At 49.2% G+C, this 18,279-nt stretch overlaps 8 protein-coding genes across 8 annotated transcripts; 5 read left to right on the plus strand and 3 right to left on the minus strand.

The window, feature by feature from the left end:
* Positions 1–1,402: 1,402 nt before the first annotated feature.
* On the plus strand, positions 1,403–3,027 carry N7508_004011 (DUF2841 domain-containing protein; the record flags this gene model as incomplete). The annotated part of the gene is made up of 4 exons (XM_058462077.1): positions 1,403–1,598; positions 1,647–2,165; positions 2,217–2,402; positions 2,456–3,027. The coding sequence occupies 4 exons, from the start codon at positions 1,403–1,405 to the stop codon at positions 3,025–3,027; spliced, it is 1,473 nt and encodes a 490-aa protein (XP_058320702.1).
* Positions 3,028–3,741: 714 nt separating this feature from the next.
* On the minus strand, positions 3,742–5,216 carry N7508_004012 (putative endo-1,4-beta-xylanase; the record flags this gene model as incomplete). The annotated part of the gene is made up of 5 exons (XM_058462078.1): positions 3,742–4,505; positions 4,562–4,675; positions 4,735–4,867; positions 4,917–5,073; positions 5,131–5,216. Coding segments are annotated over 5 exons (1,254 nt in total), but the record flags the coding sequence as incomplete, so codon positions are not given.
* Positions 5,217–6,247: 1,031 nt separating this feature from the next.
* N7508_004013 (HSP70/90 family co-chaperone CNS1) lies at positions 6,248–7,646 on the minus strand (the record flags this gene model as incomplete). Its single annotated transcript, XM_058462079.1, has 4 exons — positions 6,248–6,700; positions 6,756–6,964; positions 7,018–7,290; positions 7,352–7,646. 4 exons carry the CDS (start codon positions 7,644–7,646, stop codon positions 6,248–6,250), a joined length of 1,230 nt encoding a protein of 409 aa, XP_058320704.1.
* A 675-nt stretch (positions 7,647–8,321) lies between these two features.
* N7508_004014 (3-isopropylmalate dehydrogenase) lies at positions 8,322–9,531 on the plus strand (the record flags this gene model as incomplete). Its single annotated transcript, XM_058462080.1, has 3 exons — positions 8,322–8,793; positions 8,851–9,274; positions 9,327–9,531. 3 exons carry the CDS (start codon positions 8,322–8,324, stop codon positions 9,529–9,531), a joined length of 1,101 nt encoding a protein of 366 aa, XP_058320705.1.
* A 494-nt stretch (positions 9,532–10,025) lies between these two features.
* On the plus strand, positions 10,026–10,691 carry N7508_004015 (uncharacterized protein; the record flags this gene model as incomplete). Its single annotated transcript, XM_058462081.1, has 1 exon — positions 10,026–10,691. The coding sequence occupies one exon, from the start codon at positions 10,026–10,028 to the stop codon at positions 10,689–10,691; it is 666 nt and encodes a 221-aa protein (XP_058320706.1).
* A 624-nt stretch (positions 10,692–11,315) lies between these two features.
* On the plus strand, positions 11,316–12,327 carry N7508_004016 (peroxidase; the record flags this gene model as incomplete). Its single annotated transcript, XM_058462082.1, has 2 exons — positions 11,316–11,422; positions 11,520–12,327. 2 exons carry the CDS (start codon positions 11,316–11,318, stop codon positions 12,325–12,327), a joined length of 915 nt encoding a protein of 304 aa, XP_058320707.1.
* A 508-nt stretch (positions 12,328–12,835) lies between these two features.
* Positions 12,836–15,865, minus strand: N7508_004017 (uncharacterized protein; the record flags this gene model as incomplete). Its single annotated transcript, XM_058462083.1, has 1 exon — positions 12,836–15,865. One exon carries the CDS (start codon positions 15,863–15,865, stop codon positions 12,836–12,838), a length of 3,030 nt encoding a protein of 1,009 aa, XP_058320708.1.
* A 962-nt stretch (positions 15,866–16,827) lies between these two features.
* On the plus strand, positions 16,828–17,914 carry N7508_004018 (40S ribosomal uS13 domain-containing protein; the record flags this gene model as incomplete). The annotated part of the gene is made up of 4 exons (XM_058462084.1): positions 16,828–16,856; positions 16,887–16,966; positions 17,096–17,261; positions 17,421–17,914. Coding segments are annotated over 4 exons (573 nt in total), but the record flags the coding sequence as incomplete, so codon positions are not given.
* Between the last annotated feature and the right edge of the window lie 365 nt (positions 17,915–18,279).

Here is an 18,279-nt window from a genome sequence, read left to right on the forward strand (position 1 = left end):
AAGGGGGAGACAATCGCCATATTTATAGCCTAGACCGTTGAGATCGAGGAATTCCCTGCAAATCAAGGCTTGCCAATCGCGATCTCCCGAACTCATTGGAGAATTCTTCCTGATCGAATTGGGCCCGCTGATCACAACGAGGCCATGTGGACAGACCCGAACACAATCCACTCTAACTAAGTTTGACGGTCCTACCCTAGTGTCAATTGGGTTGATCTGCAAAGACGTTGCAGACCCCGAAGACCTCGGTATGGTAAACGAGACCCCGAGATCAGCTATAAAAACGACACTAGTATCGAACATCTTCTCCCCTAGAACGATATGATGCACGATCCCTCACTTGGAAAGAGCCTTGGTACCCATCTTAGATCCTTTGATAGGCCTTTCGAGCCAATGGAATCAGTCTCACTCGGCTATAAGCAAGGGGCAGGGAGAGACTGGGCGCCAAAACCATTAGGATCAGGCAACCAGTGGGCCTGTTCAAAGTTCCGTCACAGACGTTTGCCGATCTCTTATTCCAATCTGGCACTCTGCCGTCAACCTCGCGCCCCTTTTGTCCGAATATGGGGTTCCCTGTCACGAAACTCAACATTTCAGTGTCCGTTGACCGTAAGATCGGCCAACGACTATTCCCATGTTTCACTTGACCCGTAGAACCACTCATGGTCTGTAGCCGTTCAAGTGCTCGTATTGTTCTGCGGAAGAAATTGCACCAGCTAGCCCGGGACACCCCGTCCCTCCCAGGGACATGTCATAGTTAGTAAGGGGTGGTACGTGGAACGATCAGACGGGGTTTCCTTGACGTGAAGCTGCAACTAGTCCTGAGCACGTCAAGTTCTGACAGATCGTGATGCACTCGGGGGATTCCTTGTGGGCCACAGGGCCAATAACGTGGAGAGAGACGGAATTCCAAATATCCTCAACATGTACGTGCGTTCCCACAAGACCCTACTTGTACCTGTGTTTTGATACTGTAACCATGCTGAAATTTGTAGATCCGTACTTTCTGTGTCCCCACCGGCCTTTTATCGCCCCTGCCTGGAGCTGAGTCTCTCCTCCACAGTCTGGCGCTTTACTGGCTACGCCACAGCTGACAAGACTAGTGGCTGTGTATAAATCATTATCCTTATGCCCATCAACTTGGCACTTTGACTGTTGATTTAGTGAGGTTGCTTTTGGGTGGCTACTACAGCATGGTTCTCACACTTCCTCACACATATCATATGCCTGTAGGGAATCACCATCTCTACCCCACCATGCAGCCTGTCAGAAGCTGACCCTATCAGACGAATAGCCAAGCAGTCTGGAAAATCAGGGAACAGCCATTGAGTGCAAACTCTTGGGTACTACACCCCGAATCTGTGGTTCATGGTATGGAGCTGACTTGGAACAGACAGAAGCAATGTCGAGACAGCCACGGGACGAGCTGACGTACCCTCATTTCGCCTTGATCTATATTGACAGCAATGGCAATCTCGGTCAAAGATCATCCGAGTCAATCGCTGAGCGCCGCGAGAGAATCTTCACCCCCAGAGTGAGGGATGAATTCCTCAGGGCTGTGGCAAGTTCCAGAGAGTCGCAAGCAGTCCAGGGTCAATGTGAGTCTGTTTTCCCCTTAAATGAGGTTCTTGATTAACCCCCAACAGTGCCACCTGCCACACCAGCCAACCAAGCGACAGACTATAACGGCCACAGCACCCCACCACAGAGGCAAATTGCCAACCCTAAAGAAATGAATATAGATCAGAGTATGCAAAGTATGCCACAGACTGGACCCAGTCCCCACATTCAACCCGTTCAGCCCGAAACGTGGTCAACCCCCGAGTCCTGGCCTCAATGGCAAAGCTCACGGCCCAGGAAGAGAAACTTTGGAGGTCAAAACCTCAACTTGATTTCTCACCAGAAAGTCTCAATCTCTGTCAAAGATCGAGATCTCCTACGTCACTACTATGAGAAGATTTTCCAAAACCTGCAGCAAACCAACTGCCGGGTTCTTGCAAAAGCCTATGTCAAATTAGTTGAGCCACGCAAGCAGGTCAATTACCCCTATAACGGACGGAAGATCATTGCAGGGAGAACTCAGCAGCTCAGTCCAGAGGCAACAAAGCCTCCTTGGTGGCCATCTGGGGTGAGCCACCGAGAGCCAGACCATCTTCCCAAAGTTGGTATGAGAATACCCCTGCCAAAAGACCTCACCCAGGGCTAACAGTGTATAGAGCGCATTCGACTCTTAGTGCACATTCTGTGTGAACTACATGAGAGCCACGGAGTTACAACGGCTAGACTAAAAGAATGTGACCAGCCTATTCGACGTCAGATTCTTCCGGTCGATCGTCTAGAAATTCTCGATGAGGCATACCGAGTCCGTGAGGAGGAAGAAAATTTCCAGACTGGAGTGAAGGGTATGTCGGTGTATACAGCCATCGGAATTACCAAGACTCACCCTCGTTGATAGATGGAGAAGAACCTGTTTGGATCTCTCGTGCCAACCTCCCTGACACGACAGGAGACACTTCCAGCGGACAAAGCTCCCCGACCGAACCAGAATATACTCAAACAACAGCGAAATCAGAATGCAGCGATGAAGCCCTGGCCGTCGATACCTCAAAACTTCTCATCCCCTTCGATGACCCCCGATCGAACACCTCCCCATACCATACGACCCCCACCCACTATAACCCACCAATGCATATAAGCCCTCACATGCAATACATGCCCATCGAGCAGCCTACCCGCGGTTCCACATCACCACTGGAGTTAAAAAGGAAGCGGGAAGAGACTGTTGGGACAAACTTGGTCGACCGGACACGCCAAATGGGCCATACACCATACCAGTATACTGGAAACGTCAGTACCCAGGTATTTCCCATGGGTATTTACGAGGATCCTCTTGCAATGTCTGGTGTAGGTGCCTCAATCCCACCGTCGGTCCCTATATCACAGTCTGTCCCAATTACCCAGTCGGCGGCGGGACCGTCTACGGAACAGATGATGTTGTATGGTTACCCTTATTACTTTGATCAATGACGACCTGAAGATGATGAGCCGAGTATATGTAATGTCTTTTGATGATAATGAATATTTATTGGCGATTCAACGAATACCCTACCAGTCTACTACATTGTAACTCGACATGATACTGGAGCTGAGAAGAGAGACCCTCCAGAAAGAACAAGAAGAAAAGGATCAAGTCTATGATTGAGTTATTCGGCGTACAGACTTCAGCCTAAGAAAACAAAGCCAAATAGCTCCCTGCCAACCAATAGCAACAGTGATGAACCTCATCCTGTTGTCTGCGGTATTACGTGGCATTGCAGTCTTTCCCACCAGAACCAGACGCGGACGCGTTTGCCTACTGAGCTACCGAACCTGACTCCAGAAAATATGATAGTTACCTCGTATTCGTACATCAGATTAGATGAGTATCATATGATGCCTAGCGATTCGCCCTTGATCTTCTGTCGCTCGTACCGCATCCGCAACAGGTATGGAGCCTGATGCTTGCATCGATCATTATAAGAGACCTAGAACCCCACTACATTGTTTAATTTCTTTAAGATAAGTTGAGTCTATCCAAACAGTTTATGATTTCCCTTCTAAGAAGCGGCTTGGAGGTGTCAAATTGAATGATATACTGATATTTTGCTCGACTGATGTGGTTTATCTGCCTCTACAATAGTAAAGCGAGAGACAGAAGTGAATACACGGGCCTGCCTAGTGAATTCTCCCAATTTGGAAGCCCTACAGACACTGCGAGTACCAATCATTGGTGTAGGTACAAGTATACCCACTAACACAAACAGTACCGCCAGTCCATCCGGAGCCACCACACTGTCCCCAGTGAGCAACACCAGTGCTGCCACCTGAGCTAGCAGTAGTGGTAGTAGTAGCCTTAGTTGTAGTAGCAAGAGTAGTAGCAGCAGTGGTAGTCGAAGAAGCTGAACCGCCAAGAGCATTCAAGATACCAGTATAAGCAGGCTTCTTAACCAACCGATCATCCCAAGGACACGCAGCGCCCTGACCAGAGAAAGTACCAGGCACCCAAGAGTACTTGTCAGTGTAGTCCCAGATAGTAACACCAACACACTTGACATTAGCCACACAAGCAGCAACAGTGTTCTGGTAATCCGTCGATTGCTGAGCAAGCAAAGCAGAAGTCGAAGGCAGTGTCATACGAATGTCAAGCTCAGTATACGCAACCTCAACACCAAGGGCTGTGAAGGCAGCCAAGTTGGTAGTCTGCGCGCTCAGGCTGGGGGTGCTTCCAACAATGAAGTGAGCCTGCAGACCAACACCATCAATTTTGACACCGTATGACTGAATAAGCTTGACAATCCTCTGAGCGCCTGTAGACTTGGACCCGGCGGATTCGATGTTGTAGTCGTTGTAGTAGAGTTTGACGGATGGGTCGGCGGCGGCGGCAGCTGCAAAGGCGATGGGGAGGAAGGCTTCGCCAATGGTTGTGTAGAAGATACTGCTGCGGTAACTGCCGTCCTCGTTGAGAGCTGTTTGAATGTACTAGTTATAGAATGATCTGAAATAGTTCAGACTAGGCACTCACCTTCGTTGACGACATCCCACGCGTAACACTTCCCCTTGTAGTGAGTAACAACGTTGGTAATGTGATTCTTCATAGCAGCAATCAGAGTCGCATTGGTCCAAGTACCACTCGAGACTATCCTTCTGTCAGATCATATTCCAACATCACAAGTTATGTGAGGACCCAAGACTTACCCCAGCTGGGCAGCTGGCTATGCCAGACCAAGTTATGGCACCGCAGCTTCTGGCCATTGGTAGCAGCAAGATCTGCAATGACATCGCCCTGGGCGAAAGAGAATTTGTTCTGAGTCGGCTCAGTCGCATCCCACTGTCAATTGTTAGTATATGCCAGTCAAGCAAAGGAGCACTGTGCAAACCTTTTGAGAATTTCCAGGGGTAATTTGACCAAAGTCATCCGTGTTGCTTAACTGAGTCAAGTATGCGCTATCGCTCAGCTCGGGGTTGTCAGTCGCTGATCCGAAGTATAGCTGTCCTTTGGCAACGGCAGCAGTATTCAGACCAGCTGCTTGTGTTCTAACCAGTCATCGGTGTTAGTATCAAATGACGCTTCATAATTGACAATTTCCATACAGTTGAGGTAAAACACCGGCCAATGCCAGAGCAATAGCAGATAAATGAACCATAGTGACCAAAGGATCCGAAATCGTCGATATTAAGTCTGAGCCCAAGCTTCAATCTTGCACAGAGGACGAGACGCCCAAGCTCCTTATATAGTCCTAAAGAAAGCGCCATGTCAATATTCTCAGCATCTGTCCCGGCGCTAGGTTAGGCAGTTTCACATTGATCGCAACAGCCATTCGGGGCGAGAGCCCGTGGCGTAGTTGTCGCGGCCGTTCGAACTAGTCAAATTGGGTCATTTAGCTTAGTTCATGCATGGGAAATGGATAGTCTAGTATGAGCTCATGCATGGTGAAGGTAGTTAGCCTAAGATGTAGAGTAATAGTCACGGAGCGGAGCTCCACGTATGCAGAACAGCCGTCCGGAGGAGACGCCGTATTTTCTTTACGGCAAAAGGGACAATGGGGAAACCCCTGAAGAGGCATAAACAGTCGAAGTTGAAGAGGGCTAAATGCACGGCTAAATGTGTCTTCTCCACTTCAACGAACCTGTCGATCCCTTCCTGTCCAGCTTTGTCTGGGGTATTGACTTGTTTATTGCCGACATTACCAAAATATTTATTTGGGGGTAAAATAACACACTATAATACAGGCTAGACTGCGAGTTCCCTCACTTGATTGAGCCTATATTAGCGCCGGAGAGATGAGCCTGTATAGTAACTCCGGGCCTCGCGCATAATGGCTACGATCAATGCGAGCCAAAAGCTTCATGGTAGCGTGGCTTCATATGCTGGACTATGAACAGTTGGACATCCTCCCGGAGGGCGCTGCCTTTATAATTGAGCCATATCTATGTAAAGCCAAAGATGCAAATATGTACATGAATAGACATCTTGGAGGGTATCAGCTATTTTATCGTGGTCTTGCGTGAAGTAAAGGCAAGACCAAATGGTAGGTGTTGATAGGCGTCGCAGTTGAAGCGGACCAATTCGCAGTTCCAAGGCAGAAATCTTGACTTCTGCCAGAGCCGTGAAAGTGGTTTTGCGTCGGGACTTCCACTGAAAACCAGCGGCGATCAAGGGCGAGGTGACGGGAAACAGATCATCGTGTATAATGACGCAATGTCAAGTTCAGCCCGTTTTACGAGCCTTCATCTCTGCAATAAACTTGCCGGTCTTTGAGAGAGGCACAATGAAGATGCTGACAAGCTCATCCACAACCTCGACCTTGCCACCAGAGAGGATCTGAAGCAAAGGCAGCTTCTTGCCAGCCTTGATCAGACCACCAGTGACAGTCTGCATGAAGCACTCGACATTGTTGATGTTGTATTCCTTCTTCGTATCCCAAGGCAGAGGGAAAAGGTACTCCAGGTGATCGGTAATAGAGTTCATCTCAGAGAACGACTTGATAAAGTCAGACTGCGCCTCCATGGGATACAGGAAAACAGCGGGGAACTCGACAGTGCTCTCCGGTGATAGAGGGTCGGGGACGAGTCGGATCTTAGCGTCTTCCATATCCGGTGGTTGCTCAGTCTTGCGAGTTCTGATTTGGCGGGCGCGCAGGGCGGTACTAAGAACCATGTTCTGCTTGCGCAGCTTTTTCTTCCTCGGCCTTCTTCCTGGCGGCAGCATGCTCCACGTTGGCCTTGCGCTCGGCAATCTTCTGGGAGGCGGTTTTAAGAGATTTGTTTTCGGGATCGATAGCCAGACCACGGTTTGCGGCATCTTCAGCTTCGGCAATCTTGTCAAGCTTAAACAGGGCCATAGATGAACGGTAGAAGGCCTTTACGTTCCTGGGGTTGACCTTGAGGGCGGCAGCGCAGTCGAGGGTACATGCGCGGTAGTTTCCTGAAGCAATAGAATATTAGCAAAGCTCGTCAAAGTCCGACAAGTGTATATACCTAGTTCCAGATTGCAAAGAGCTCGGTTGATGTGTGACACCTCTTCCAGTTTGCGCAACAATGCCTCCTCAGCCTTGGGATCCTCGGGCTTTTCCCACTTGTTCACCTTGGCAAAGATAACAGCAATACTCTTGGTATAGAACTCCTTGGCATCGATCCATCGAAGCTCCGATACGGCCTCGTTACCCTGTTCCTTGAAGGTTTGCGCAACCTCGGCCTTGGTACCTTCGTTCTGCATAGCCTGCAGAGCGTCCAAAAGAACGTTTTCACCATCTATAGAGCCAGCTGTCAGCGTAGTCCACTGACAGTATTTGAATTCCAAGGAAACACATACTCTCGTCACCCGCATTCTCAATATCGGTCATGAACAGAGGAGTCTGATTCATCATTTTGAACAACTCCTCCTTAGAATGCGATTGAACGGCCGCAATAGCCGGTGGGAGATCAGGCGCATTAGGATCAGTCTGAAGGGCCTTCAAACCCTCCTCATTGATCGGGAAAGGAAGATCGTTGCCAGGTGCAAAGGCATCGAAGCCGGGTTGGGGAAGGCCCTGGTTAATTTCGGGAGGGACATCGTTCAGGTTGAGCGACTCATCAAAGTCATCCGGAAGCTCTTCGATTCGCGACATCGTGAAATGGTGCCACAGCAAACTGAGCTTTTGGAGATTGGAGATCTTCAAAAGCTTAGAAATGATATGATGCCCGCCGAGCAAACAGTGCAAACCGGAGGGGAGCCGTTGAGCCCTAGCCCTAACACCAGATTGAGCTCAAGCTCCATGCGACACGTGATAGAACTAACTGTTTTAGGTTGGAATAGTGCCTGAGGCCGAATTTTATACTTATGTATTGTACGGAGTATCAACATACATTTGTTACTTTCAGACTATTTTACAGCATGTTTCTTGACCTGCACCACATTGACATGGCCATGTTCAATAGAGAAATATATAAAGTGTACTACCTCGTTCCTTGCAGCATAAGAAGTATCCCAAGAAGACGATATCAGCGCTCAATGGTGATGCCACGCCAACTTTCATCCTCCTCCCCTCGATCCTATACGATCGACATCTTAGAGTGAATATAATAGACTGGAAGTACGCATCATAGATCGGATAGTTCTCCCTTCGCACTGGCATGACATCGGCAAAACCCCGACCAACCCTAACCCCGCATAAGTCGGATGAAACACCGAGCTCCGGTATAGGCTGTTCGAGGTCGGGGATATCAAAGAGGAGCTATCAGACACAACTCAGCCAAAGCATACAGCATACACCAAGAGAAAAGGAAACAAAGCCACTCAAACAATGACTCAAACCTCCAAAATCCTCATTCTCCCAGGAGACGGCATCGGCCCAGAAGTAATGAATGAAGCCATTAAAGTCCTGAAAGCCTTCGAAACACCGCAACGCAAATTCGAACTGCAACAAGAACTGATAGGAGGCTGCAGCATTGATATCCACGGCAAACCAGTAACAGACGAAGTTAAACAAGCAGCCTTAACCTCCGACGCAGTTCTATTCGCCGCAGTAGGAGGACCAAAATGGGATAACGCACGACGTGGACTAGACGGCCCTGAAGGTGGCTTACTACAGCTACGCAAGGCAATGGATATCTATGCAAACTTGCGCCCGTGCTCGTCTACATCCCCTAGTTCGTCCATTGCTAAGGAGTTTAGTCCTTTCCGGCATGATGTGATTGACGGTGTTGATTTTGTTGTTGTACGCGAGAACTGTGGTGGTGCTTATTTTGGGAGGAAGATTGAAGAGGAGAAGTATGGTGAGTTGGATGATTATCTCCTAGCATTGATACACTCTTGCTGATGGGTTGATATAGCAATGGACGAATGGGGCTACTCCGAAGCCGAGATCCAGCGTGTAACACGTCTATCAGCTGAAGTGGCACTGCGACATAATCCACCTTGGCCAGTCATCTCCCTCGACAAGGCGAATGTGCTGGCCTCTTCTCGGCTTTGGCGTCGCGTAGTGGAAAGGACGATGGTTGCCGAGTACCCGCAGGTGAAACTGGTGCACCAGCTTGCCGACTCGGCCTCATTGATCCTGGCGACGAACCCGCGGTCTCTGAATGGTGTTATTCTGGCGGATAATACCTTTGGTGATATGATCTCTGACCAAGCTGGGTCAATTGTCGGTACTCTTGGTGTATTACCGAGTGCCAGTCTAAATGGTCTTCCTGGTGATAAGATGCCGAAGACGAGACCGTATGGATTGTATGAGCCTACACATGGGTCTGCTCCGACGTAAGTGTAAACATAAATGACGACTTATAGTGTGTTTCCTAATATGTTTTAGTATCGCTGGGCAAAACATCGCCAACCCAGTTGCAATGATCCTCTGTGTTGCGCTCATGTTCCGGTACTCGCTAAGCATGGAAGCAGAGGCTCAATGCGTGGAGAATGCTGTGCGAAAGGTGTTGGACTCAGGACTGCGAACGCCTGATTTGGGTGGTAAGGCTGGGACTAAAGAAATGGGTGATGCGATTGTATCTGCACTGTAAGTATGCGTGATAACAGAAATGACTTGATGTGAGGCTTCAGCTTGAGCAGAATACGAAGGAATGTCTTTAGTAAATAGCCTCAAAGAGCTGGCATATTGGCTAGAACGCTGGAACAAAGAATGTATGTCTTAACGTGCTCGAATGTAGGTTGGAGAATTGAGATGATTGCCACATCCTACCACCCTTGGACAAACAATTATATCCGGCTTCTTTGATACAAAGAATTATGCCAAAGGCAATGTTTGCTCTCTGGGACGCGATGAAAGAACTGAGAATGTATCAAACTTCGTAATCGGTATCCCCAGACATTTGGAATTGACTTGTTCCTTCTACATCTACTGCTACTTTGCCTCTCTAGAGGTTTAAGAACCTGGCAAACCCATTCCTAAAGTCTGCGACAATACCTGAGGGACCAAGTACCAAGTGTCTCTACGTCCAAGCCAGTCAGATCCACCTTCAAACACTGTCCAAAGACTCGAAGCCCAACACTCAGAATGCCATCTGAAGAGCAAAAAACCCTTCCCCCTCCCCCCAATCCACCAAACTCAGAACCATCACCGACGCTACCGTTGACCCAGCGAGCAGCAGCAGCACCACCGCCAACTCCCCAAACACCATTCGATCAGGCCAAACTACCGGGATGCTGTGCTTTCCGTCTCGAAAACCTCGAAAATCAAACCTCCCAAACAAAGAAAGAGCTCATGAACTCAATCGCACAAGACATTTGCGCAACATTCACCTGCATAGCCAAGCACGCAGAAGCCGGAAACCTAGAAGACCAACACACAGATGTGATCGACAACGTGATCAAGATGATTCGCGGCACAGATGTGAGAACACGACACCGGCTGGAGATGCGGGAGCGGCGATTGCGGAGAGAACGCAATTGGCTACGGATGAAACATCTCAAGATGAGTCGGGACGTTAATGATCTGTCAGGGTTGTATCGGAAGAAAATGCGGGACTTCAATGCTGCGTTGCGGAAGCGGAATGGCGAGATCGAACAGTTACGGGCGGAGAGGGAGCTGTTGATGGTTAAGATACGTGAGGATAGGGATTTGTTGGTAGCGAAGATGTGTGATAAAACTGTTCTTGCTGATGATGCTGTTGGTACGGATATTGATGTTGATGGGGAGTTTGAGGTTGATACGGAGGTGTGAGTTCTCTGTTGTGTTTCGTTTGCCTGGGGTATTTGGATGATTAGTCTGGGGAATCCCCGGATTTCTGTGATATCAGTTGTATCAACAATCACATTCTGTCTGTTGTAGTAATCCAGTGAAGCCGGCTCCAATTTGTTAGCAGCATGTCTCTGATCTGTGAATTAGTCCATGTAAATGATATCACACTGTGATGTCCATCGGTATTTGACTTCCGAGGCATTCACTCGCGGCATTTGATAGGCAAACGCCTGAACCCGGAGTATGGGTTTTAAAGAGCCCGGCCCCTGTGATCTAAACCGAGCCCGAACACCGGAGCACCGTATAATATTCCGAAGCGAATCCACCCGAAATCAGTAGAAAATCGTTGATTGACTGTTGCCATCGACCGAAGGGACCTCGGTTGCTTTGAAAAGACGCAAATTGATTCGGCCCGCAGGATCCACCGTCACTCCGCGCATGTGGACGAGTTCTGGAGAAGACCCTTTTCTCTTCCATTTTCCCACACTCTAGACTCTTTTAGTATTCTCTTTCTTTGTGAATCACTTGAAACGACTTCATCCTCTCGTTGTTGCCAATCCACCTTTTCAAGCACAGATCTACCCAAGACAGGGCTCTCGGCCGAGAATGACCATCCACGACTATGAGGCAGTTCGCAAGGACATCGCCGCCCAGCTGAAGAAGCCCGATTATGACGATGGCAGTGCAGGACCCGTGTTTGTGCGGTTGGCATGGTAAGTAACCCCCAGAATTTGTCTTGCCTTCCCCGGTCGGAATCCCGGAGCAACGGCCGAGCCCACTCAGCGCAACGGTTAACCCGATCCTCAATAGGCACTCCTCCGGTACATACGATCTCGAGTCCGACACGGGCGGTTCCAACGGCGCGGGAATGCGATACGAAGCCGAAGGAGGCGATCCCTCGAACGCAGGTCTGCAACACGGACGGGCATTCCTAGAGCCGATCAAAGAGAAACACCCTTGGATCACGTACTCCGATCTGTGGACACTAGCCGGCGTAGTGGCAATCAAGGAGATGGGCGGACCCGAGATCGAATGGCACGGCGGACGGACAGACCTGGTAGACGACTCGAAGGTGCCACCACGAGGCCGGCTACCAGACGGAGCACAAGGCGCCGACCACCTGCGATTCATCTTTTACCGCATGGGCTTCAACGATCAGGAGATCGTGGCGCTAACAGGCGGCCACAACCTGGGCCGATGCCACGGCGACCGTAGCGGTTTCGAAGGACCGTGGGTGACGAACCCGACGCGATTCTCGAACTCGTTCTTCAAATTGCTGCTGCAGCTTGACTGGAAGCCTCGCAAGATGGCAACTGGTATGACGCAGTTTGTGTACGAGGATCCTGATGCCGAGGAGGACGAGGAGCCTTTGATGATGCTACCGACTGACATGGCCTTGTCGACGGATCCGTCGTTCGCTCCTTGGGTGAAGAAGTATGCCGAGGATAAGGATCTCTTCTTTGATCATTTTGCCAAAGCGTTTGCGAAGCTCGTTGAGCTTGGTATTCAGCGGGATGCCAAGGGTGTTGTTACCAATACTGACAACCGTCTTGGTGGATATGTTTCTGCTCCGAAGAAGAGCAACACTGCCACGGGCCCGCCTAGAGCGCGTCTGTAGATTCTGTGTCTGGATAATTTCCCCATTGCGTTAGATTTGGATATAGCCTGTGTAAATAGATAATAGAAGTTTCAGGTATTTGATTCGAAGAATGAATGTGCGTCAAGTCAATGTTCCTAGATGGAACCGATGAATATAGGATGGAAGATGAAGGAGGAAGAGGAGAAGGGAAGGGAAGAGAAGAGAGAAAGGAGCCCGGGGTATTGCGGGGGAAGCACAGACAGTCAGAATTTAGGTAACATGGTAACATCGGAGTTTATACAAGTTGGCAGAGATGAGTACGGAGTATGTTTAATAAGAGGCCGCTGATTGGCAGAAACCCCTGTCGACTAGTATATCTTCCGTTATGGGTTATTTTCAACTTTTTGAGAACGGAGGAACGTGACTGTAAACATATAACGTTAACCTGAATGATATTGACAATAACACAAAGCAATACATAAACATCCCAAACACCGAGGCTGAATGCACTTATAATAATGTTAACACCGTCCCTCTTTCAGACCACCTAGTTTTTACTTCTCCGAGTAGGTTGAACCCTCTTGGGCCCTGACTCCGCTCTAGTATTCTGCTTCGTGACTTTCATCGTCGCCTTCATAGATGAATCCTTTTTAGGGGTCGCCTTCTCAGGACTCGCGGTTCGAAGTCTCTTGATAGTACAAGGTCGGCGACGTGGCGATGACTGCACCTGATAATCCTCATCCTCCGCATCTTCCTCTTCGGAGACCTCCGGCGTGACCTCAGCTTGCTTCCGGGACTGGCGACCCTTTCTTGGCCGCGGTGTCGTAGTTCCACTGCCAAATACTTCAATATCCATCATCGTAACATCATCATCTGCATCTCTCTGGACGGGTTCGTTTCCTGTCCGCGGATTCACATCTATCGTCGGAAAATCCAAAGCACCTTCCTCGGCAGGTTCACCCTGGGGCCAAAGATTCGACAAATCAGCAAACCAGTTCGGGTCCTGCTGCGTGAAATCGAGCGCGCCATGATACGAGTCGAGGCCGAGCCCGTTGTCGCTTGGGTCCACAGTTGTTGCAGGAGGAGAATTGAATCCTGCATCGGGTGCTGTGTCTCGGTATCCGAACCAGTTGAAGGCTGGATTGTTGGAAGAAGGCGGTGGGACATTAGTGGCTAATAGCTGAGGATCAAGCGTTGAGATGTCGATGACATCCGGATCAAGGAATGCTGGGTTGAGGTTCGCCCCCTTAGAGATATTGGGAGTCAAAGGCGCGCCCACAGATGGAAGAGCAGGTAGGTCGAATGGCTGATTTAACGAACTGAGCACTTGTCCCTGAGCTGGGTCAAGGTCAAAGCCAGTGAACGGAGGGAAAGCAGTGAAAGGCCGAGCAAGACCGGGCAGGACGCGATGCCAAGGATCTTTTTGGATTTGGAGAGTAGACGAAGCCCAGGGTACGTGATTCTGGAGGAGTTCTTTATCCTGTGATTTCAGGAGGGTCATGTCTTGCACGGTCTCAACAGCTGCTTTGAGGACATCCTTCGCAGGACTCATAATCCGTTCGTAGAATACTAGGGGAATAGCACCACCCTGGCACCACTCAATGGGGACTCGATTGTTTTTGTTGTAGCCTGGGATTCCCCCAACGATTAAGCCGTGATTCAACTGGCCGTCGTACATACAAATATTCCCCGTGTCGTATTCACCACGCTTCGTATCTGTCCAGTAGACACGAGCATGTCCCTGGTAAATATAGACGCCACCAAGCCAGCGATACCTCGCTTTCTGGACTCTGTCCCCATAGCCGACATACTGGAACTCAATGTCTTTGGTATGATCAAGAACCTTTGTCCTCCCATCAAAGGTCATAGTCAAGCGTAGTGGAAGCTGACCGACCTTCCTCTCGCTCCGGATATTGTTTCCACCACATGACGTGCATTTACTTTCCTTCCTTGAGTAGAAGCATCGCTCAAGCAACTTCGACACCTCAATCCCCTTCTCATCACCCTTAAGATAGGCAGGCATCACACAGGAGCCTTGGTGGGAAATGACAAATGCACTTGTACGCGTACACCTGCACGGCACGATTCGCTCAGCGTAATAGAAACGAAATTGGGAAAAGCTCTTGGTGCCTTCTGCCCAGACAACCCATGGCGGAATAGGAGCCCCCATTTTCATACTGGGATAAGTATCGCAGAACTTCTGAAAGAACATATCGCGCTGGACGCGAGAGTTATGCTCATCCAAGACATCCCAGGAGACATTGATAGTTTCAATAAAAGCCTTCTCGATATCTTTAAAACCAGCCTGTCGGTTATTACAGCGGTCGATCTTGGTGCAACCAGCATCAATCAAAATACCCACTGCAATCACCGCATCAATAGAACAGGAATTCCCGCTCCAGATGGGACCGCGGCCACGAAGGGGATAAACGAGGCCATTTGGATCCCATGAAAAAGTCACAGGATCCAACCTTACGTTGGATATATTATTGAAGGTCCCAAGCTGGGCGTTGAACAGATCGCCAATTGACCGAGCTGTCAATTGCGGAGCAGGCACTGTGCGAGTTGGGGCACTGGGATCGCGTTCCAGGTCATTGTATGCAATCTTTACCAGGGCCCGTTCAATGACCTCTGCGACATTTCTGGGATCATAGGCGAGTGAAAGGGCTGTGTCAACAAGGGTATTGATTTGCTGGTAGCCAACAGGGGCCGTTTTGAAGAGCGGACTGTGGCTAGGGTCTGCAAAGATTGGGTCATCATATTGGCGGATGGGGGCGGCATAAATAGGATCCTCACTGCCGGAACCTATAGGTTTTGGGCCTGTATAAGCAGGAGCACCGGGCGAAAGGACTCGTCGTCGCTTGTGTGAGCTTTCCGGTGCGGCTAAGTTTCCTTGATCATATTGTAACAAAGGTTCGAAGAGGGGTGAATCTGCAGGCTCTAAAAACTCTTGAAGCCTTTCGAATACCTCTTGTTCCGATACTGGTCCGTTATTCGTTATTAATCGGGGTATTGATTGAGGTGGCTCTACATAAGTGTCGGCTGAGAAGAGAAATTGCTGGAGATAAGCATCTGATGTCTCGACATGCGCATCGGAAGGACGTTGGTACTCGGGGAGGAGAGCTACGTCGATATGGGGAAGATTTCGATACCATCGACTGACAGGTGCAGGCCGTGGTTCGAGGTTGTATTTCATTAGTCGAGGCCCGCTGTCTCGGTTGAAGTTAAACAGTTCCGTCCAGCTTTTTGGACGATGCTGCTCTTGCATGTAATAGAACAATTTCCAAAGCATTTTCTTGAGATCGATGATATTTCGTCTTTTTCTGGTGTAATGAAGAGTGACGAGCTGCTTATCGTAGTGAATTCCCCAAAAGTAATGTTTCATCACTACATCGATCTGCCCGATACCAATCTCCCGGCCTTTTGACTGGCTCATCGTAGTAAGAGTTCTAGTCAGAAACTTCCAATCTTCAGGTGGATCCTCAAGCGCCATCAAGTCATATTTCTCACTAGGCTCAGGGGGATGCTCGATATCATCTGGGTGACGTGGAAAGGGTTTATCTTGAAGCTCCTCCATGATGAAATAACACGGTATAGGTGAGAAATGACGTAAAAACTGGAAAAAGAGAATAGTATCAGGATATCAAAATAACGAGCATTGATTCAAACTGTCGAAAAAAGTAATCGAAGGACATTTCAAGCGGTGCGAGCTGGGCTTTTTAATGAAGAACGAAGTTCTCGTTGTTCAAAGACCAGGGTCAGTGCCACCCAGAAGAGCAATACCTTGAACATAGTAAGCGGGAGATCAAAGAAACACTCGAGCCCGATGTCGAATCCATAGTAGTATTCAGTTAATCAAAGAACAGAGCTGAGGACAAAGGCTTCGCGCTCCAGATTCGGTGGGGCAGCAGCGGCATGATGCTGCGTGTTTCTATAATTGTCGAGGGGGAAGGTCTCGAGGCCGCCCAGGGAACATCAAAGAAGATGTCGAGTAGAAATAGATATCACTGGCCAATCTCAAATGGCGAAGTTATGCCATGTGGACAAAGGGCACCGCATATTGACGGGGAGATCAAGTTCAAGTGCCGGACAGGGAGGAGACGTCCAATTCAAGTGAAAGATGACATTGTAGCAATTTTCCTACAGTATAAGTGCCGTCAAAGGCTTAGTAGTAAAAATATTGGCTCTGAGGGGGCTCTATCATCGAATCAACAAATCACCTGAGCGTGGTCACAAGGGAGTCCCGAGTCGCAGTGCCAAAAAGTATGGCCTTGAGTGTAGATGGAAATTCGATGAAACCATCTCAAAGCAATCGAGTCAAAGAGCTTACAGCCGGTTATTTCCCGCAATTAAAGAAATCATCTTATGGCTGAAGAAGTCAGGGACCAAAGGAAGCAATGATCATTAGGAAACAACAAAGATATCAGGGCTAGGGGTAAGATACATGTAAATAACAGAAACACTTACAGTAATATAACCAAAGGCACTCTATGGTCAGCTGACTTCACCTGATCTGCGCTAACCCTTATTGGCCTAGTGGCTCACAAGCGAGCCCTCGTCCCAAAAGGGTTAGTGCGTTAATTACCCGATCCCACAAGCAAAGTCACTCAGTTGGACTTCCTCCTCTCCATCCCTCTGTCGACAACCCATCGCGATACTCGCCCATCGCCCACCATGTGTACGTGAACACCCCTCTTTTCAGTCTGAAAGCCCTCTTATGATACAACACAACGAATGCGCAAAGAAAAAGCGATGGAAAAAGACGACGGTTCTGGAAATTGAAGGCTAACGTGCACTTCGATAACAGCGCTCGTGTCCGGCGAGAAGACGAACTTCCAGTTCATCTTGCGTCTGCTCAACACCAATGTTGACGGCAAGCAGAAGATCATGTACGCCCTGACCCAGATCAAGGGTGTCGGTCGCCGCTACTCCAACCTGGTCTGCAAGAAGGCCGATGTCGACCTCACCAAGCGGTACGTTCGAAACACCTACAACCCCCAATCGATATTTGAATCATTTCCACAAGGAGGAAAAGGATAAAAGGCATTGGAAAACTGGACAATTCGAAATGGAATGGGAATTTAAGCACAATCCCACAAAGAATCACAAACTGACAAGGATCCTACCTACAGTGCTGGTGAGCTCACCACCGAAGAGCTCGAGCGTATCGTCACCATCCTCCAGACCCCGACCCAGTACAAGATTCCCTCGTGGTTCCTGAACAGACAGCGCGACATCACCGACGGCAAGGACACCCAGGTTGTTTCCAACTCCCTGGACAGCAAGATCCGTGAGGACCTCGAGCGCCTGAAGAAGATCCGCTCCCACCGTGGTCTCCGTCACTACTGGGGTCTCCGTGTCCGTGGTCAACACACCAAGACCACTGGCCGCCGCGGTCGCACCGTCGGTGTCAGCAAGAAGAAGGGCTAAACAATTCGTGTCGTTTTTTTGCCGGGGGTTCTTGGAGGGATTCCGTTATTTCCGGTGTGTTTCTATGGGCATCCGTGGGACCTTTTTCCCCGCTGGGCTGGGTATCGACCCTGGTTCAAAAAATTGAAAATGAATCATACCAATGAAATGACCCGATCTCTTCTTACAAGTAATGCACGCTTGGCTTGGGGAGGGTGATTGTCGACGACTAAACCCTGCCAGTCCTCTGCTTTGTAGAGTAGCCTTCTAGACTGTTATGTCTGTGGGGTAGCCCTCCACTGCGGGCCATACTGATGTCTCCATCGCATCGTGTTTGTGAAGTAAACCCCACCCTCCTTAGTATACACGGCCGAGACTTGAACCATGTTGGGCTGTGTTTGTCAAGAGAGGAAGATTGAAGTTCTTTGAACACGCTGGGACTCTCATCCTTTGTGAACCTCCTATCTCTTCATAGTCATGTCATCTACGACTTGACAGAGGGTTTGGAGTGACATTTCTTAGCCCTTGCTACTGATAGTTTACAGTTTCACTTATACTATGCCTTACTACTGATCTATCTTG

The sequence above is a fragment of the Penicillium antarcticum genome, assembly GCF_028974205.1.
Source record: "Penicillium antarcticum strain IBT 31339 chromosome Unknown utg000004l_segment0_segment0, whole genome shotgun sequence".
NCBI lineage: Eukaryota > Fungi > Ascomycota > Eurotiomycetes > Eurotiales > Aspergillaceae > Penicillium > Penicillium antarcticum.